The sequence below is a fragment of the Bos mutus genome, chromosome 11 (assembly GCF_027580195.1).
Source record: "Bos mutus isolate GX-2022 chromosome 11, NWIPB_WYAK_1.1, whole genome shotgun sequence".
Taxonomy (NCBI): Eukaryota; Metazoa; Chordata; class Mammalia; order Artiodactyla; family Bovidae; genus Bos; species Bos mutus.
The window spans coordinates 95261805-95279643 of record NC_091627.1 but is presented as its reverse complement, the minus strand read 5'-3'; the positions used below and the strand labels follow the sequence as shown (position 1 = coordinate 95279643).

The window sequence follows — 17839 nt, the reverse complement described above, 5'->3', positions numbered from 1 at the left end:
TTACACACTATCGTTTTGGTAGTACCACGATCACGCCCACTTTACAGACGAGGGAACTGAGGCTGAGGGGTTAGGTGTCCAACATCACACGTGGGTACCTGGCCCGAATGCTCGTTTTCTGGTTTGGCATTGTCAGAGCTTCCTCGAGTGTCGGGTACATAAGGCCTACTGGTACATCCCCAGAGCCTACTGACTACGACCGCACAAACGCCAGTGAAATTAGGCAGAGGATGAGCAGAGCAGGGGTCGCCCGAGACCACCTGGGCGCTAGACGAATGCCTTCCCAAGAAGAGGATGGGAAAAAGGAAAGCACAGCTAGAAGATAAATCGTTGTCTTGCGAAGCTGCCGCGGTGAGGATTCGGCCGAGGACGCACGGGCCGACTAGCCAAGTCTTTCGGGGCTACGGGTCTCCATTCTCCGTTCCCGCGGCCTCCCGGACCCGCCCTCTGCCTGAGAGGTCCTGCAGAGTCTAACCCAAAAAGAGAAATGCTGGGGCGGGGGCCGGCAGTTGCAGTTAACAATTTAGACCAATCAGCCCTCGGCCTCACTTCTCTCGACCAATAGGAAGTGGGCTAGGGCGTAGGGGCGGAAAATGTGGCTACATAAGCAGGCCTCAGAGCCAATCAGTCCTAGGCCTCATTCCGGTCCGCCAACCGACGGCGTGAGCGGGTCCGGGGGCGGGAGGCCAGAGCAGCTGTCAGGCCGAAGTCCGGCTAGCTACGCGCGGCGGGGTGGCTGGAAGAAGCGCGGCGCCCGGCCGGGCCCTGGAGATGGTCCCCGGCGCCGCGGGCTGGTGTTGTCTCGTGCTCTGGCTCCCCGCGTGCGTCGCGGCCCACGGTGAGCAGCAACGGGCGGGGCTACGCTTCAGGGCGGGGCTGGCGGACCAGCTTGAGCGCGTCCTGGGCCGGGGGCCACGGGTCACCTTGGGGACCCCGCGAATTCGGAGGAAGGCAGGTCCAGACACCGGCACCTGGAGTGGGTGGGTAGTGGTCCCCAGGGACATTAACTGGGCGCGGCCTGAGACTGGGCTGTGAGTCCCCAGCTACCCACGTCGAAGGAAGGCTCCCCCTACCCCCACTAGCGCCGACTTAGGTGGCTGAGGGGGGCGAAGAACAAGGAACACCTAGGGGTACTACAGGCTGGAAATATGTGAGCACTCACATACATAAATGGGACCCTGGAGAATGGAAAGGCTACCCACTCCAGTATTCTGGCCTGGAGAATTCCATGGACTGTATAATCCATGGGGTCGCAGAGTCGGACACGACTGAGCGACTTTCACACTCACAGGAATACTACAAGCTGGAAATATGTGAGCACTCACATACATAAATGGGACCACACGTTGCTATACGTGGGCTTACACGCACTTAGCACATACGCACACACTAAACCTGTTTGCATCTACACGAGAACATAAACATACACCCATATACATACGTGAGCACATGTGTGTATCTATACTTAATTTACACGGATCAGCGGATACAAAGGCTAGGCAAAGATGTGTAGGGAGGAGGGGAATTTTAGTGCTAATCCAGGAAGGCCTCCTGGGAGTGTATCTCTATTTGACTGGAAGCCTTCACTCCCAGGACAAAAGGCTGTATGTGTAGCCCAGTACCAACCAGTGGACCTCTACCTGGTGGCTGATTAGGATGTAGAAAAGGACAGCTAAAGCCACAGTTGATCCCAGCCCTGACACAAGCCCTGACTTGTGGCAGAAGTTTCCACCCTTTCACGCTACTCAATCTCTCTGGGCTAAGGAATCCAGCCACTTAAGTTCAGGTAAAACATTACACTTAGGTACTAAAGAGATCCACATCCCAGAAAAATCTAGTTGTTCTGGCACTTCCCTGCTGGAAATAGTTGTTCATTCACTCAACAACCTTTTAGAGCACGAGTTATAGTCTAGCCACTATGTTGGTTAAGGTGGATACAGTATGGAATGAAATCACAAACTTAAGTCCTTGTTCTAGTGCAGGAGAGAGACAACAAACAAAAATAATTCCAAATTATGTTAAAAGTGTCATTGGAGACAAAGTACATTTTTGAATGGGCATAAAGGAGGGCAGTCACAGGGCAGGTTTCTCTGAGAAAGTGATCTGATGGATGAATAGGAGTGAGCCCTATAAAGAGGTAGAGGTGTGGTATGGTGAGGGAACTTACAAGAAGACTTGGAGATGTGAAGAAACTGGAGGCCAGTGTAGTTAGAACACAGGAAGGGAAGAGATGAGGTTGGGGTAGCTGCCAACGGCCAGATCAAGCAGGGCCTTGCAGACTAGAGTTTAGGCTTTAAGTGCAAAAGGCAATCCTTGAAGGGTATTGACGCTCTGGCAGTGGTGATATGATCACATCTGCTTTAAGGTGTTTTAAGGAAATTCCTGGCAGTTGTTAGGGGAATGGACCTTAGGGAGCAAGAATACAGGCTAAGATAGACCAGTTAAAAAGCTGCATCAGCTAGGACAAGAAATGGTAGTGACTGGACGAGGGGGGAATGGCAGTGGAACCAGACTTTTTTTTTTTTTTTTACAACAGCTACCACATCTACCACCTTGAAACTCTAAAGTCTGCTTCAGAGCAAAGATGAATTAACCCTCAGAGAGGTAACACTGGAACTCTCAGTCTCCCTGGCTCACCTGTGTAAGCAGCAGCAGCTGTAAACCTCTGGGGTCACTAACTGTCTGCATCAGCTCTATCCTCCCCAGGGCAGAGACCATCTATACTACCTACTGTGAGGACACAGTTGGCTGAAGCTGGGTCTCTGGGCCCAGACCATAGCCAGCCTGTTGAAGGCCTGGGGTCCATGATCTGAACCTGAAACCAGCTTTTCCCCCGGAGGCTTCTCACCTGTACATTTTACCTTTCAGGCTTACGCATCCATGATTATTTGTACTTTCAAGTGCTGAGTCCTGGGGACATTCGCTACATCTTCACAGCCACGCCTGCCAAGGACTTTGGTGGTATCTTTGTAAGTTCAGGGAGGCCCCCTCACATCTGATGCTGTCTCCACATTTCCCCCTACTAAGTTGAGGTGACCTTCATCAATTCAATCAATACCTGAGTGCTGGGACAGAGAAGGGGGCAGAATTCTGCTCTGTCTTCCAGGGGCTATAGAGCCAGGAAGGCAGGGCTTCCGGCTATTCCTCTGGGTATAATACAGACCTGGGCATCACAGAGGGAAACTCTTCTTCTTAGGGACATGAAGTAGTTAAAAAAAAAAAAGCCAAAGGCTCTGCTAGCTCCACTGCTAAACTATTAATACATGACTCTGGGTCCACAGCAACTTCTCTGTGTCTGTGAAAGGGAGGGTGGAGAAAAAATAAATAAAATAAAGATTTGACCAAAAAAAAAAGGGGGAGGGTGGGATAGGACAACCAGACAATTGTGAGAATTGAGTAAAAGTGCTCAAGTGTCCAGCACACAGAAATCACGCATTTCCTTCTCATTTTGTGAGGAGCTGATATGATGGAATGATCAGCTCAGTCCTAACCCCTCCCTACACTTTCACCTGTTTAAATATCTTTCAGCACACAAGGTATGAGCAGATTCACCTTGTCCCTGCGGAACCTTCAGAGGCCTGCGGGGAACTCAGCAACGGTTTCTTCATCCAGGACCAGATCGCGCTGGTGGAGAGGGGGTAAGGCGCGGACAGGCACAGGCACCAGGGGAGAGTCTGAGATCAGTGTTGGTGGTGATACTTTGAAATAACTGTTTTTAAATAATTCATCTTTTTAAGAATCTTTTAAGAAATGTCTTAAAATTATCCAGGCCTTTGGCCATTTACTTGTGAGCCTCTATAAAAAAATAATCCTCCATGATTGGTCCTTCTTGCACCCTCCCAGGGTGGTGGTCTGGGGAGGGGATAGCTCCCCTGCCTTTTCTTTGGTCTCATCATCACCTCTTCCAGGGGCTGCTCCTTCCTGTCCAAGACCCGGGTGGTGCAGGAGCACGGCGGGCGGGCAGTGATCATCTCTGACAACGCGGTTGACAATGACAGCTTCTACGTGGAGATGATCCAAGACAGTACCCAGCGCACAGCTGACATCCCCGCCCTCTTCCTGCTTGGCCGAGATGGGTGAGGGGTCCTTGTCTCTGGCTGTATTAGCACCAAACTAGGTGCCACAACTCGGGGAGGTCAAGGGCAATTACTAGTCCCTACCCACAAGCCTCACCTTGGGGTGCCCTGGTTGGAGGGCCAAAAAAGTCCTCAGGCTCTGGAACTCCCAAAGTAATGGGGACAGTGGGGCATGATGGGGTGCCGAGAAAGTGACCATCACCACCTCTCTCCATGCCCTCCCAGCTACATGATCCGCCGCTCCCTGGAACAGCATGGGCTGCCTTGGGCCATCATTTCCATCCCAGTCAATGTCACCAGCATCCCCACCTTTGAGCTGCTGCAACCGCCCTGGACCTTCTGGTAGAAGAGTTGGTCCCACATTCCAGCCATAAGCAACTCTAGGCTGAGAAGGGAAAATCCAGGAATTCTGCTGTTCAGGATTTGGGGATAGCATTTGGGAACTGGTGGAGCCAGGCAGAGGAAAAGGGCTTGGGCCTTGGCTCAGCTAAAGGAAGCCACACCACTGGCCTTTCCTCCCCTGGGCTCCTAAGGTGTCTCATGCTATGGGAAGAGGCAAGAGCCAGGCCCGGGGGCTGGTGGGCTCGGGTCTGAAACTAAAGGGGCCAACAGCAGGTGGTTTGAGAGCCATCTGGAAGCTGTCACATCCCACCTGGCTCCAGCCTCCCCACCCAGAGTCTTTCACAGCAATTGCTGGAATGGTGTAAGGAGCTGGTGTTTGAGGACTTAATAAACCCTCAGTGACTTTTTAGCAATAAAGCCTCTCATCAGGGTTGCAACTGTGTCCTAGAGTAAAGCACACAGGGGTGGGGTGGGGGGCTTCAAACACTCACTTGGTCCCACGCTCTTGTTTTGAAGGGAGGAAACTGAGGCCCAGAGAGGGTACAAGGCTTGCCCAGGGTCCTTCAGGACCAGTGCTCAGACTGCTAATCCTGGATCCCGACAGCCTCCTGCTCAAGAACTCAGGAAGCGGTGGTTCAGCCCCCGAGGAAAAGCCTCCTTGTTCTGTAGCCTGGTCCTGGGGATCCACACTGGACCTCAGAGGAGCCCTGCTCTTAGACCTGAGAAACGTTTGCACAGCAGATATAGACGAGACGAGGGATGAATCCAAACTGGGGAGCTGGAGCTCCCATCTCCTGCCGTCACCGCTCTGTCCTATGCATTCTGGGACCATCCACGTGACTGTTGCCTGCTTGTCAAGCCATCCTCCACAAAGCATTCCTGTAAAGGCCTGTCACCATTCATGTTTTATTGAGAACAGTGGGCAGGGGGGGAGGAGGGGGTGCTGGCTGCTCTGAAGAATTAAGAACCCAATAGGCTATTCAGGCAGATTCCACCTGCTCACGATCCAAGAAAGGGCCCGTGTGGCGGGACCTGGCCTCCCTAGGATCCCTCAGCAGGGGCATGCGGCAGGCCCCTCAGGGAAGGGGGGCAGAAAAGAATTGCGGGTGACAGGTTACAATTTCCACAGCTTCCAACCCAAGAGCAAGGGGTGGTGCTAATCTGGGGAGGAGGAGGACAGTCAGGGCTAATCTTGAGTATCCAGCCCAGCTCTTCTAGGTTTCTGGAAGACTTGTGTTCCTCTGTGGAGATCCTAAAGATGGAGATTGAGACCAGGAGAGCCCCTCACTGATCAAAGTTCTAGAAGACTCTAGAACATCCTCAGTTAGGGAGCAGAGGCCTTTCACCCCCCAAGTCTCAGCTATGCTGCTAGAGTCCTAAATGGATGAGGGTAAGAGGAGGGGTGCTGATCCCCCCATACCCCTCCCAAGGGAGGCAGACACCTCTTCCAGACCCTGTGAGGCTAGCCACTGTACCAGGGCCTAGAGGAAAGGCACAAGTACAGAGATTCTGGGGGAGGGGCTAATCGCTACTCCCCGATGTCTAAACGATGGGTGAGGTGGGGAGAGGCGGGTAATCCCCGTGGTTCAGTGCTCCCCACAGAGCGCCTAAGAGAAGGTGCAGTGGGGCCCAGTTCCCCACTCCTGCCTCGCTAGGCTGTGCCAGTGGTCAGGCTACAACAGTGGGAGGTAGGGAAGTCGGTAAGGGCATCTTGGCCCCTCTCTTCTTCAGTGGAGTCAGGGTGTTCTCGGGTTGCCACTCTGTTACTGCCCCCCTACCCCCATACTGAGTTGAGAGGGCTGAAGCCTCAAGCGGATGAGTAAGTGGGGCCATGGGGAAGAACACTGTTAGGCCCTGACCTTGGTTCCAGCCACTTACATCCGAACCTCAGGGGGAAGCCAGTTCTGAGCGGCTCAGTGACAGCGCAGAGCCTGAGCCACGCAGCAGCAGTGTCCGGGCGTGAGGTCCGGCGGGGGGAGAGGGCCTAGGGTCCAGCCTGTCTTACCCTCCGGCAGAAAGAGTGCTGAAATGGGGGGGAAGTGGGCGACAGGAGTGGGGTGTTCCTTCCAAGCCTCTGCTCTGGGGAAAGGCCCCCTCTTCTGCAGGGTTTGGGGTAGGAGTGCTTCCGAGCAGGGTGACATCACACATCAGTCATCTCATCCCCCAGCTCGGCATCTTCCGGCTCCCTCCTCCTCCTCCTCCTCTTCCTCCTCCTCCTCCTCAGAGGTCATGTTGGGCTCATCGGCCTCTGCCAGACATTTAGGGCAGGAACAGACGAACAGATAGTTCTCCCTGCAGAGGGCGAGGGGGCACGATGGTGAGGGCAGTCAGGCAGCCACTGGAATGGAGGACCCCAGAGCCCCGCTGCCCACCGCAGCCCCCGCTGGCACCTGAGGATCTTGTGGCGGCTGTGGCGGCTTCGCTCCCGCTGACAGCAGTCTAAGTAGCTGATGCAGATTTCCTAAGGGGCACAAGAGAGGTTGGGCTGATGGTCTTTCTAACAGGTGGGATTAGGGCCTCCCCAACCTCTGCCCCGTGTCCAACCATTGCCTCGTCCCCAGGAGCCTGAGCTGCCCTTCAGCGAAAGGGCAGGCCACCCCAATCCATCCCCTTGTGCTCAGAGCAGGGATGGGACTGTGAGGCTTTGACAGTCTGAACTGGGGGCTATGGTTGGGCCTTAGGCCATGGCCAAGGTCTGTCTGTGGCTGGGGCAGAGGTTATCTTGCTGTGAAGCTACTTGCCCTGAAAGAAGTTTCAAGCAGGCTCTGTGTACTGCTCTAACAGCCAGGACCCCAAACCACATTAGCAACCCATAGTCCAAGCCACAAAGGGCCATTTCCTGTTTCCTTAGAAGCTGCAGATTCCTTGATCAAAAAGCAGCTGGACACAAGAACTCAGGCACACAGTGCTCTCTCAAACACTGCTGAGGCTTTCTGGAGTTATTTTTTGAAGTGAGGTGGGGTCAGAGCACACTCACAGGCAAGACTAAGGTCCTGCAGCATGAAGGGATTCAACCCAACAGCCTGAACCTGGGGCTGGAGCCACTGCTGCTCCTGATTCCTGGAGAGAACTTGCCAGGCCTCCTGCCCACCCACCCCCACAGCTACTTGCCCCCTCACCTCTCCTGGCTTAATATCCTCCAGGGCGGTGACATGCAAAAGGAAGTTGTTTTCTGGGAAGGAGGTCTCTGCATTGGGGACACAGCTGTGGTTGCCTGGGTCATGAGAGGCAGATAATGAGGATTGTTGACTAAGAAAAATAACAGCCTTAACTGTGCAGAGCCCTGGGCCCCGTCTTTCCTTGTTCTCTGATCCCTGTTGGGCTGTGCAGGTCCCCGGGCCCCGGTGTCCTGTCTCCCTGTCCAGCGCTCTTTCCTGAAGAGCACAGGCCCAGATGTGCTCCCACATCACTGCCCTGCCCCACCTGCCATGCCTGGCCCTGCTCTTCTCCTCACTGGTCCCCTTGATCCTCAGCTGTTCCCAGTGTCTCACAAAGGGAGGGACAGGGCTGTGAAAGGGATGCCCGTGCCGGAAACTTAACTCAGGCCTGTCTGTCACTGGTAACAGCTGGGAGCCTAGTTTAGGAAAAGTAGTCTCCCCAGAGCCTGGGAGGAAAGGTCTGCGGTGAGGAGAGCAGAGGGTGGGAGGCTGGGATCTGGAAAAACAGTCTGAACTGGCTCTGTCCCTCCATCAGGTGCTGATGAGACTGCCTTCCAGCCTGAGCTTCTCCTGGGTTCTTAGGACACTCAGGACTCACAGGGCAGTGGTGGGGCAAGACCCAGGGTTCCCTCTGCAAGAATCAGAGCTCTGTGCCCTGCCTTAGCACCGGGCCAGCCCACTGGAAAGCATGAGCAGTCCAATAAATGAATGGAAAGTGATATGGGAGACCAAGCGGAAATCCTCCAGCTCAGCCCTAATCCCACTCCCAGACTCAACTCTACCAGCCCAGAAGGGACCAACAGAGGAGGACTGCAGCGTGAGGCTGCGCCTTCTCAATGCCGGGACTCACAGCAGCTCTGCAGCACAAAGAGGCCAGATCCTTCACAGTTAAGAAACTCGCCGGTTGCTGTAAGACAGTCGTATGCAGGTGGTATTACGTCCATGTCATAGGTAGGAAAAGCAAACAGGCTTATAAGGACAGGCATGGCTCCACTGTCTGCCACCCAGTCACTCCCATTTACCTGACAATGCTTCTCTGAGGCACAAGCTTGCTTTCCTATATATGATACCAACGCACGATCTGGCACTCCTCCACCCCCCGCATGAGGCCTCTGCATGGACTGCAGGGCCATTTCTCATGTATGCCCTGCAGACAGGCATGAAGCTTCACACAGGGATTACCTTCCCCAACCATGAACTCAGAGCTCCCTGGGGGAAGACTGTGTCCACCAACTGACTGATGGGGGCTTCCAAAGTCAGGTGAAGCCAAGGCTCCATCTCACCAACCTGCCTCGATGTCCTTGTACAGCTGGTCAATGAAGGCGTCCAGCTGCTCACGGTCCTGAGGCTTCAGCTCCAGAGCATCACAGGCATGGACCCACTGGCTCAGGGAGCTGGGGGTTCCAGGCAGCCATGGTTGGAGAGGAGAAAGACCCAGCTCACAGGGCTCTCCACCTCCAAGCAAGTTAAGTCCATTTCTTTCTCCCGAGAGGGGTGGGGGTGGGTAGGTGTGTCCTTTCCCAACTAAGTGTTCCCAAGAAAGACTCGGTCTGTCTGACCCTCGCCCCTGAGTTTAGTCCAGCATTCTGGCCAGAGTTACACCCTGCCCCACCCTAGTCTTGAAAGGAGCTTGGCTACTTTTCTCAATCTTCCACCCCAGCCCTGAGGGACAAGTCCAAGAGCTCTGGAACATTCTCTCCTAACCTGGTCCCAATTCCTTGGCCATTGGTCCCAACAAGAGCAAAGAGAGACCGGAATCCATCCGGAGTGAACCACTGTGGGGAGAAAGGAGAAGGGCACTCAGTGGGCAGCCACTTGCTCTTCTTCCTGATACAACTCTGTTGAGGAAGCTTGTTGTGAGTCAGTCCCACCCCAACTCCGTAAGACCAGGTCTGCTCTTGCTTACCTGTCCCAGGCGGACACGCTGCCCTGGTTGCTCCCAGAGGGCTGGAGTGACTGGGAGGCCACTGGTCCCACCTTCCCACTCACCTGGCTGAGTGCTTCTTCATAAAGCGCCTCTGTGAAGAGTCTCCGCAGTAGCTCCAGCTGACCCTGGGTTAGGGAAAGCAGGGAGAGACCTGCAGCTCTGGGGTTTCCCCTTAGCACCCAGGCAGGGCCCAGAAGACCATGTAAGGGAAGGAAAAGGGTGAGCTCTAAAGACAGCTTTCCCAGGGGGCAAAAGAAAGCCATGGAGTCCTGATCTCCAAAGAGCCTTGGCAGTCTGCTGGTCTCTTCCAACCCAGGGTAGCAAACCCCAAATTCCTATTTTCTAGCACTTATACCAGCACCACCCTCCAGAGCAGCTTGACGCTCCCCTCCTTTCCCCAGATTCAGTGCAGGAAGGCCTGCCCCAAAAGCCCTTTTACACCTGCCTCCCCCTTCAGGCAGCTCCTGCACAGAACTCTGCTCTCCTCGGGGAGAATGCATAACTCTTTGATCTGAAGCGAGTGCTCAGTACATGGGCAACTAGAAGTCTATTTCACCCCACTTCCTAACCTGCAGACCCCCTCAACCCTCCATTTTTCATTACACTTGATTTGCCCACTGCTATCCGATTATGGGGTCCTGCCTCCCATATCAGGGCACCCAGCCCCTCTATCCTTGGTCATCACCCCACTTTGCAATTTTAAGTCCACATTAGGTTATGAAGTTAAACAGCAACAGAAATACAAGTCTCTGAACAGATTTTTGGACCCAGGCGCGAACTTCTTCCTGTGACTGGGAAGGGAGCAAGTGTGAAGCTTCCTCCAGGTAGCCATAGACAGCCCAGGCTACTAGCAGGGGTGGGAGGGTCATGGGGGGAGACCAACCTTGAATTTGTCCCCTAGGAGTTTATGGACAATTTCCTCCTCCTCATTAGCAGTTTTATTACAGAACTGGGAGAAGAGCCTGATCCAACGATCCTTATCCTTAGCCTGTAGTGAACAAATATACTTCAAGGTCAGGTTGATACATGCCCATGCATGCATGTGCACAGATGGACTCACAGACACCCTCTTCTTTACTGTCATTCCCGCCCTTGTGGGAAGAGTCGGCTGTCATTCCAAAGCCCCAGCCCTCAGAGAAACACCATCACACATTAGCTTCTAGGTAGACTCTTCCTCCCAGCCCTGCCCATACCCAACCATCTCCCCAGCTGCTGCCAAGCTAGCCAATTCACGACACTTGGGAAAATAGAATGAGGCTGAGGAGCAACAGTATTAAAGAAGGGGTCAGAGCAGCTTCTCTTGCTGTACCTAAAGAGATACAATCCTGAAAAGGTGATGCTTATAAATGGCACGCATGAACTGCTGCTGCACAGGCAGTCATCTCATAGATCAAAGATCACAGGCAAGATAAGCCCCCCTCCCCCTGCCAGATTTATGGTTAGCTACTCCTAAGGTTTACATGCAAGCAGCTCTTCTTTGAGAGGCCCAGAAAGAACTCTGTATCCAAGCCAGAGTCTTAAAGTAAGAAGGAAACTGAGGTCAAGGGTTGAATGAGGCCAGAGTCAGCTTTCTCCGGAAGATCAGGTGGGCTCACCTGTTTCACTGTGGCCACCATCCGGGCCATCAACATTATGCTTGCAGTCTCAGGCGGGTAGTGAACACTCCTGGGGAGAAAGATAAAGGTTTGGCCTAGAAATTCCCTTCCCAGTAGCCAAATTCAGGAAAGCCTGGTCTGATTGCTATAGAGAATCCTTCCTACCAATCCCATTCATAACCAAAGAGGGAAAGCTACTGGCAAGGACATGGGCAGGATTTTATATCTCTATGGGCTTAATGAGGCTCTTCTGGGAGTGTGTAAAATGCTGAGGATGGTGGGGCTGGCAGCTCAGATTTAAGGCAGGGGAAATAGGTGAAATGACCTCTGTTTGGCCCTAAGAATGGAGGAAAAATCCAGGCAGTGGTAACTTAAGAAAGATGGCTGCATCTGCTGAGCACCGCGAAGACACGCAAGGAGGAAAGGATAAAGGAGAGAAGAGAGGAAATGCTACCTACCTCCAGGCCTCCTGCAGCTTATTGAGAGGATGCGCGGGGTCATCCTGGGAGGGGCCTGGGCACAGGATCTGATGGTATTGCTCAGCTGCGGCCAGTCGACATTCTGCACTGCAGTACGTCACCTGTTGGGGGAGGTGGAGGTCAGCACCCAAGGATCTGGCCTGGGGTGAGGCACAGACACCTGTGTGGCCTCACCTCCTCTAACTTCATTCCTCCCACAAACAGCCCCTGAGCAGCAGTCAGTGGCATTATAGTATTATGAGACGAGGAAGCACTCAGTGCTCTGGGGGCATGTGAGAGGAGCACCTGCCCCAGGCTTTAAAACCGTGAGAAGGAGAGACTGCTTCTCGGGGACAGGGAAGGGCCCTGCCAGGCTCCGAGGCAGAGGGCAAGCTCCCAACAAGCCTATTTTCTGGGCAGTGGGACTGGAACCGCGTGGACGAAACTGGAGTAGTACTCAAGGCTTTTCAATGTCTTCCCTCCACTGGGGGCTCTGAGGGCCATGACCAGGTCTGCGCTCACTCCCGTCTCCCCAGCCAGGACTTCAGCTCGGCCCCAGGGCTGCTCACCCGGCAGTGGGGACAGCTCTGGTGCAGGTCTTGGCGCACAGTGCACAGCTCGGGGTGAGGCAGAACCTGGCCTGGTTTCCCAGTCAGTCTCTGGGCGTTTTCCTCTGCCTTCTCCAGTGCCCGAAGACAGTGGTCACAGGCTGGGGGAGAGAGCCAGACATGACAGTGTGTCTCAGAGCAGGGGCTGCATCTGTCCTTTCACAGCAATATCCGCGGGGCTACGACAGCACCTGGCTCACATCAGATGTTTTAAGGGGTGAGTAAATGAATGACTATGTTAAAGAATGGAGCGAATGAATCAATTTCACATGCATTCAAAGATAGATGATACCTTCTTCCCTCTCTGCAGTCCCCACCCCGCCTGGCAGACTCTCCCTGCTTCTCCATGGGACTTAGTCTATGGGGCTCTCCACCCCTCCCCAAAACTGGGCTTTCCCCACATTCTGGAGCTGACTGACCCTCCTTTCAGAGATTTTTCTCTAGCCCAACGGAAGGGTGAAAAAAGCGAGTGGCTGGAAAGCTAAGAGCATGCTGTTTGTGATCCCTAATGCAGCCTTTTTTGAACAGGCGGCATGTGGTCTCTTCTTGGTAGTGGCTCCACTTTGGCACAGAGCCCTTCAGGATGGCGCTGCGTCCACCTGAGTGACAGGCCTCCTCCAGGGTACCCTTTGGAACAGCTTCTTTGCTATAGGCTCACAGCCCCAGACGGCCTGAGATTAGACAGGGGCATGGTTCTCAGGCACAGTTCTCCAAGAGAAGATGTGCTTTCCCTCCTGACACCGGGAGTCCCAGAGACTATCAGGGATATCTATGCTCTCCTCCAGGCGCCAAGGCTGCTGGGCACAGCGGCCCTCAGAGTGGGCGAGATGAGCTCACCTCGGTAGCGATAAAGTGCATTCCAGAGAAACTGCGCAGCCACCAGGGGCCGTTCTACGAATACGGTCTCCCCCTTCCGGATCAGCTGTGTGGCAAACAGCCCCTTTCCCTAAAAGGGCAGAGAAGGAATAGGATGGCCATAAGAAGAGGCAGAGGACAGAGCTTCAAGGGCTCCTCACCTCCACGTGCTTCCCTCTTGGCAGAGGCCTCTGTCTCAGGACGGTCACTTCTGGAGCGTCGTCAGCCCCCTTCATAATCACCTCCTCCAGAAATGCAGTTCTACCCTACATTCAGTAGCACATCTTCCAAACTGTCCAGGGCAGAGGGCTGGGATGGGAAGAGAGCCACCATGGCAACCATGTTGGACTACCCAGAGGAGCGTTTTTAGCATGGCCAGAGGTTCACAGCAGGCTGGAGCCTCCAGTACTAGCGAGTGGTACAGGGCCGCCTTCTGAGTCACCCACGTGCCCCTCCAGGATCCTGGTCATGATCCTGCTCCTCAGGGTTGCAGAGAATCCTACACTGCAGGACGGGGAGGCCTAGTTTTCGGGAGAATGTGTCCTACTTCCCTAGTCAGCTCGGAACTCACAGTATCTAGCACAGTACCTGGTGCCCAACAAGTTCTCAGGTGCTACACTGGGAGGAATGACTAACCCTAGCACCAGTCCTAAGCCTAGCTTGCTGTGAAGCGTTGAGCCGACTGCCTTTTTCCATCTGTCTACCATGTGAAAAGCGAGTACTATAATAATACCTACCAGGTAGTTTCCAGGATGTTATGGTACAGCACAGGTGAGGGAACCCCACGTGCGCCACACTACTCAAAATGAGGTGATGGACTGGCAGCATGGGGATCGCCTGGGAGATGTTAGAACGCACAAGCTCAGGCCCCATGCCAGACCTGCCACATCAGAACCTGCATTTTAACAAGATGCCCAGGTGATTCACATGCATGTTAGTGAGAAGTCCTGGTCTAAAGCACTGCAGACACCGTGTATGGGATGAAAGATGAGAAAACAACTGTTGAATTGCCATCTCTCAAATGTGCTTCCCTGGTGGCTCAGACGGTAAAGTGTCTGTTTACAATGTGGGAGACCTGGGTTCCATCCCTGGGTCAGGAAGATCCTCTGGAGAAGGAAATGGTACCCCACTCCAGTACTCTTGCCTGGAAAATCCCATGGACAGAGGAGCCTGGTAGGCCACAGTCCTTGGGGTCACAAAGAGTTGGACACGACTGAGTGACTTCAATTCACTTCAAATGTACAAAGGGACTCAGGAGACAGTTTTAAAAGCCAGGCAGTGACTGGCCCCGCTGGGCACTTTTGTGCACTCTACACTTAGAGGACTGGTGCCCCTGCCAATTGCCCCAGTAGTGCCAGTGAACTGTCACAAAAAGGGAGAGGAAGAAAATAACTGAGCCACCAGTGAAATGTCCTGTCATGTGGCCTCCTGGGTAGCTCCCCGTTTCCTCTGAACTCTAGTGCTTTGGCTAGGCAAGGGCACCTCCCCAAATCAGAGCGGCAGGATGTGTAGACCTGACATGCCCATGAGCCACAAATCTCAACCCTGTGAATAACTCTGGGAGCTCCAATAGCATGCTAGGGCAGCTGGAACAAAACCGTTGACAAAGCCGTGGATGCAGCTTGGTTGTCTTTCTAGAAGCCCACCTCCACACTGAGTAACCTCTGGGATCCCAACCTAGCAAAATGAAAACCTGGCCTTCCTCCGTGGGACGCAAAGATATTATGAACAGGGACCCACGCTACTTCTGACAGTCATCAATTTTGATATTGGATAAGCACTAATCTCTTTCTCCCTCTTTCTGGAGGACCAAATGGAGGAAATATTTAGTAATCAATGCAAAGGGAAGAATCAGAGCTGTTCCTCTATGAAACTACACATCCCCAGAACATATGAAGTGTTTCAAGAAAAAAACAGCTCTAATTCATATTACCAAGAAGCCTGGAGAGAAATGAATCTGAACCTGAATGTAAAGGGTACAAACTATGCAAAGTTATTTGCAATTTGAAAAGTAAGCTTATGTTTTTTTTAAAAGATTGTACAATAAAAATTTAAGACTCCAGTAAATAAATTCTTTATTAAATTATTTTCTAGAAAAATATCAATTGCCAAAAGTGAATTGAACAGGAAGGAAGCCAAGATAGACTAACAAGCAACACCAGCACCTGCCTGATGTGTACTAGTACAGCATCTTGGTTGACATTTATCATATTTGATTAGGTTTCTGTTGTGACCAGTCATATCCCTGGCATAGCAACTGGCAAAATTTTGAAAATCATTCTTGCCAATATCCATAGAGGCAAAACAGAAAGTGGTCAAAAACCACCCCCACATGAGGCCCCCAGTCTATATGGTTTCATAAATCAGCTCTCTTGAACCAAAGAAGTAATTCTTATGCTATTTAAACTATTCAATAACAGAGGGAAAAAAATGGAAAGTTTCTCTATTTCACAAAACAAACAAAAAACCAAGTATAACTCTGATGTCGTAACCTGAGGAAGATACCATAAAGGAAAAAGAAAAATCACAAACCAATCCCACTTGATGAATACAGATGCAAAAAGGATAAGCCATCTTGTCACCAAGTCTGGGTACATGATTCTTCTGCAGCAGCACATAAGCTGCGGGCATAGAGAGGGAAGCCAGCCCCTTCTTCCAGACCTGGGGTTTTGATGGAAGGCTAGAACAGGACAACTGGGCAAGGAGAGTGGCTGAAGTGATGTAAGAGAGAAGAAGTAAAAAAAAAAAAAGGAGGAGGTTCAGAGACATGAGCAAAGTGAAAGTAAAGGTGAATATCTCTGCTTGCTAGGAGTGATGGAACTGAAACACCATCAAACTGTGAGCCAATGAGAGCACTGCAGGCCTTGGGGTGGAGATGGAGTTGTGGGCAGTGAGGAGCCCAAGGACACAGGGGAGTTGATTTACCACATTAAGAGAGGAATGCTCCAGACGCCTCTGGAGTGGAAAGAGGACAATGGAAGGTTAGGTTGGGGATCTGTGTGAATACCATGATGCTGAGAGCAGGAGCCAGATGACTAGAAGGCTGACATCCAGGGCAGGAGCAAGGATACACACTGCCATTACAAATGATAAATTATTCAACCTCATTAGTAAAGAAATACAAATGAGAACAAAGCAGTATCATTTTGCACATATCAACTAATAAAGATAACCAAGAAAGAAAATACTTAGTGCTGGTGAGAAGAAAAGGATGCGTGCACAGACACTGAGCTTCACCATCTTTGACCTCAGGGATGGAAAACAAGATACAGTATAAAGATCCATAAATGAACAGTTGTTGAGTGAACAGCGGTCCTCCCATGAAAGACTATTACTCAACTCTTAAAAATTAATACCTAAAAGGATTATTGATATTGAAATACATACTGCTGCATCAGAAAGCAGCCTAAAAATATAACTTTAATATGCACATATTTGTACATATACAAGATTATGAGTGTTTTACCTTTCCTTTTCTTACATGCACTTTCGAATTTTTTCTACACTGAACTTTAAAACACGATAGTAAAACAAAATGTCATCCTCTTGATTTAAACCTTTCAATGTTACCACGGGCTTCGGTCCAAATTCCTTGGCACTCCAAGACCCTTTGTGAAGTGTCCTGGCCTCTCTCCTCAATCCCCCCACCCAAATCTCACTCAGAAAGTTCTTGATGGCCCACGCTTTTTAGTACCGCAGCTCCCTCTGCCCGGCACGTCCCGCCCAACAGCTCTCAGGATCCAGCAGGAATATCCCCCGGCCTGGCGCTCCCCAGCCCAGCTAGCAGAAAGGCCCGGTTCCAGGGGAGGAGGGGGAGCGCACGAAGACTCCGCGGGCCCCAGGCCACCGCGTGATCGCCCTGGAAGCCTGCACGCGGGTACCGACAAGGAGCCCCCGGGGCCGGATAGCAGAGTCCAAGCGGCAGAGGACCCTCTAAGCTGCAGGCATAGGGTCCCGCGGGGCTGTTTCAAGGACGGGCTGGGTGGGGAACCCCGGCACGATTCGCCGCGGCCTCACCTTGGCGCTGCTCACAAAGCGGACTTCCACGGCGATCCGGGCCGGGCCCGCCACGCCCACGCAGAAGGAGAACACGTCGCACATGGAGGCCGCCATCTTGGGCGTACCTCTGCCTTCTGACCCTTGACCCAGCCTCGACCCGGGAGGCCCCGCCCCGAAGGCCCCGCCCTCAGCGTGCGTGTCCGTGAGGCCGCGCGGGTTTTCGCACGAGTGTTTGAGCGATGTGCGTGTAGGTCGAGTGGTCTTTGTGCTTTTACATCTGTGCAGTTTTGCCTGTATTTTCGTGGCCATACCAGAGTTTGTGTGTGTCGTTTTGATGTGTGTATCTGTGTCTGAATTCCTGTTTGTGTCTGTTGTCTCTGCCTCTCAGTGGCCTGTCTTGTCAGTCGCTGTTTGGACTCAGCCTAAGGGGAAGAGCTAGCTTACCACTCTTAGCCAGCCTACGAAGTCCAGCTTACCACTCTTAGCCAGCCTACGAAGTCCAGCTTACCACTCTTAGCCAGCCTACGAAGTCCAGCGTAAGATTTCCTATTTCCACAGGCACTCTGGCAGGGGGCAGACAGTCCTGTGAAAGATCAAGCTGGAAGTGTGTCTTACTCAGACGCTGCAGGGGCATAGGGACCTTGTAGCCTGGGGGATGCTGGAGGGTCTAAGGACCATGAAGTTGTATGCGGAAGTGAGTCTGCATATGCATACTGTCCTGACTATGGGAGAGGGATCTGGTCTCTTGCTCAGGACTGACCTGTAGCATCTGTCCCCACAGCCAGGCCTGACCCCCGTCTCTCATTTTGTTCCCTCCTCCC

At 52.7% G+C, this 17839-nt stretch overlaps 2 protein-coding genes across 4 annotated transcripts; one reads left to right on the top strand and one right to left on the bottom strand.

Moving 5' to 3' along the window:
- Positions 1–631: 631 nt before the first annotated feature.
- On the top strand, positions 632–5328 carry PRADC1 (protease associated domain containing 1). Of its 2 annotated transcripts, none has more exons than XM_070379808.1 (5): positions 632–838; positions 2869–2969; positions 3529–3638; positions 3909–4076; positions 4935–5328. In XM_070379808.1, the coding sequence occupies exons 1-5, from the start codon at positions 772–774 to the stop codon at positions 5179–5181; spliced, it is 693 nt and encodes a 230-aa protein (XP_070235909.1). In that variant the 5' UTR covers positions 632–771; the 3' UTR covers positions 5182–5328. The 2 variants fall into 2 exon arrangements, with proteins under 2 accessions (XP_070235909.1, XP_005901401.2); XM_005901339.3 differs by lacking the exon at positions 4935–5328 and adding an exon at positions 4302–4851 and having other exon boundaries at positions 645–838.
- SMYD5 (SMYD family member 5) lies at positions 5306–17164 on the bottom strand. Of its 2 annotated transcripts, XR_011466123.1 has the most exons (14): positions 17037–17164; positions 13002–13110; positions 12126–12265; positions 11557–11678; positions 11099–11168; positions 10387–10491; positions 9566–9628; positions 9281–9351; positions 8864–8970; positions 8427–8483; positions 7538–7632; positions 6809–6879; positions 6297–6710; positions 5306–5670 (listed from the first exon to the last, which is right to left on the bottom strand). XR_011466123.1 is itself a non-coding variant. In XM_005901333.2 (13 exons), the coding sequence occupies exons 1-13, from the start codon at positions 17130–17132 to the stop codon at positions 6575–6577; spliced, it is 1242 nt and encodes a 413-aa protein (XP_005901395.2). In that variant the 5' UTR covers positions 17133–17164; the 3' UTR covers positions 5306–6574. The 2 variants fall into 2 exon arrangements, 1 of the variants encoding a protein (XP_005901395.2); XM_005901333.2 differs by having other exon boundaries at positions 5306–6710.
- Positions 17165–17839: the final 675 nt, after the last annotated feature.

What these genes read in the sequence shown, in the direction of transcription:
- PRADC1 (XM_070379808.1), top strand. Translation starts at nt 772, where the DNA reads ATGGTCCCCGGCGCCGCGGGCTGGTGTTGTCTCGTGCTCTGGCTCCCC. An exon ending in CGCGTGCGTCGCGGCCCACG is followed by an intron (nt 839 to 2,868) that starts GTGAGCAGCAAC and finishes TTTACCTTTCAG; the next exon opens with GCTTACGCATCCATGATTAT. An exon ending in TTCCTGCTTGGCCGAGATGG is followed by an intron (nt 4,077 to 4,934) that starts GTGAGGGGTCCT and finishes CTTGTTTTGAAG; the next exon opens with GGAGGAAACTGAGGCCCAGA.
- SMYD5 (XM_005901333.2), bottom strand. Translation starts at nt 17,132, where the DNA reads ATGGCGGCCTCCATGTGCGACGTGTTCTCCTTCTGCGTGGGCGTGGCG. An exon ending in AGAGCTGTCCCCACTGCCGG is followed by an intron (nt 11,679 to 12,125) that starts GTGAGCAGCCCT and finishes CTCCCCCAACAG; the next exon opens with GTGACGTACTGCAGTGCAGA. An exon ending in AGGATATTAAGCCAGGAGAG is followed by an intron (nt 6,880 to 7,537) that starts GTGAGGGGGCAA and finishes TGTGCCCCTTAG; the next exon opens with GAAATCTGCATCAGCTACTT.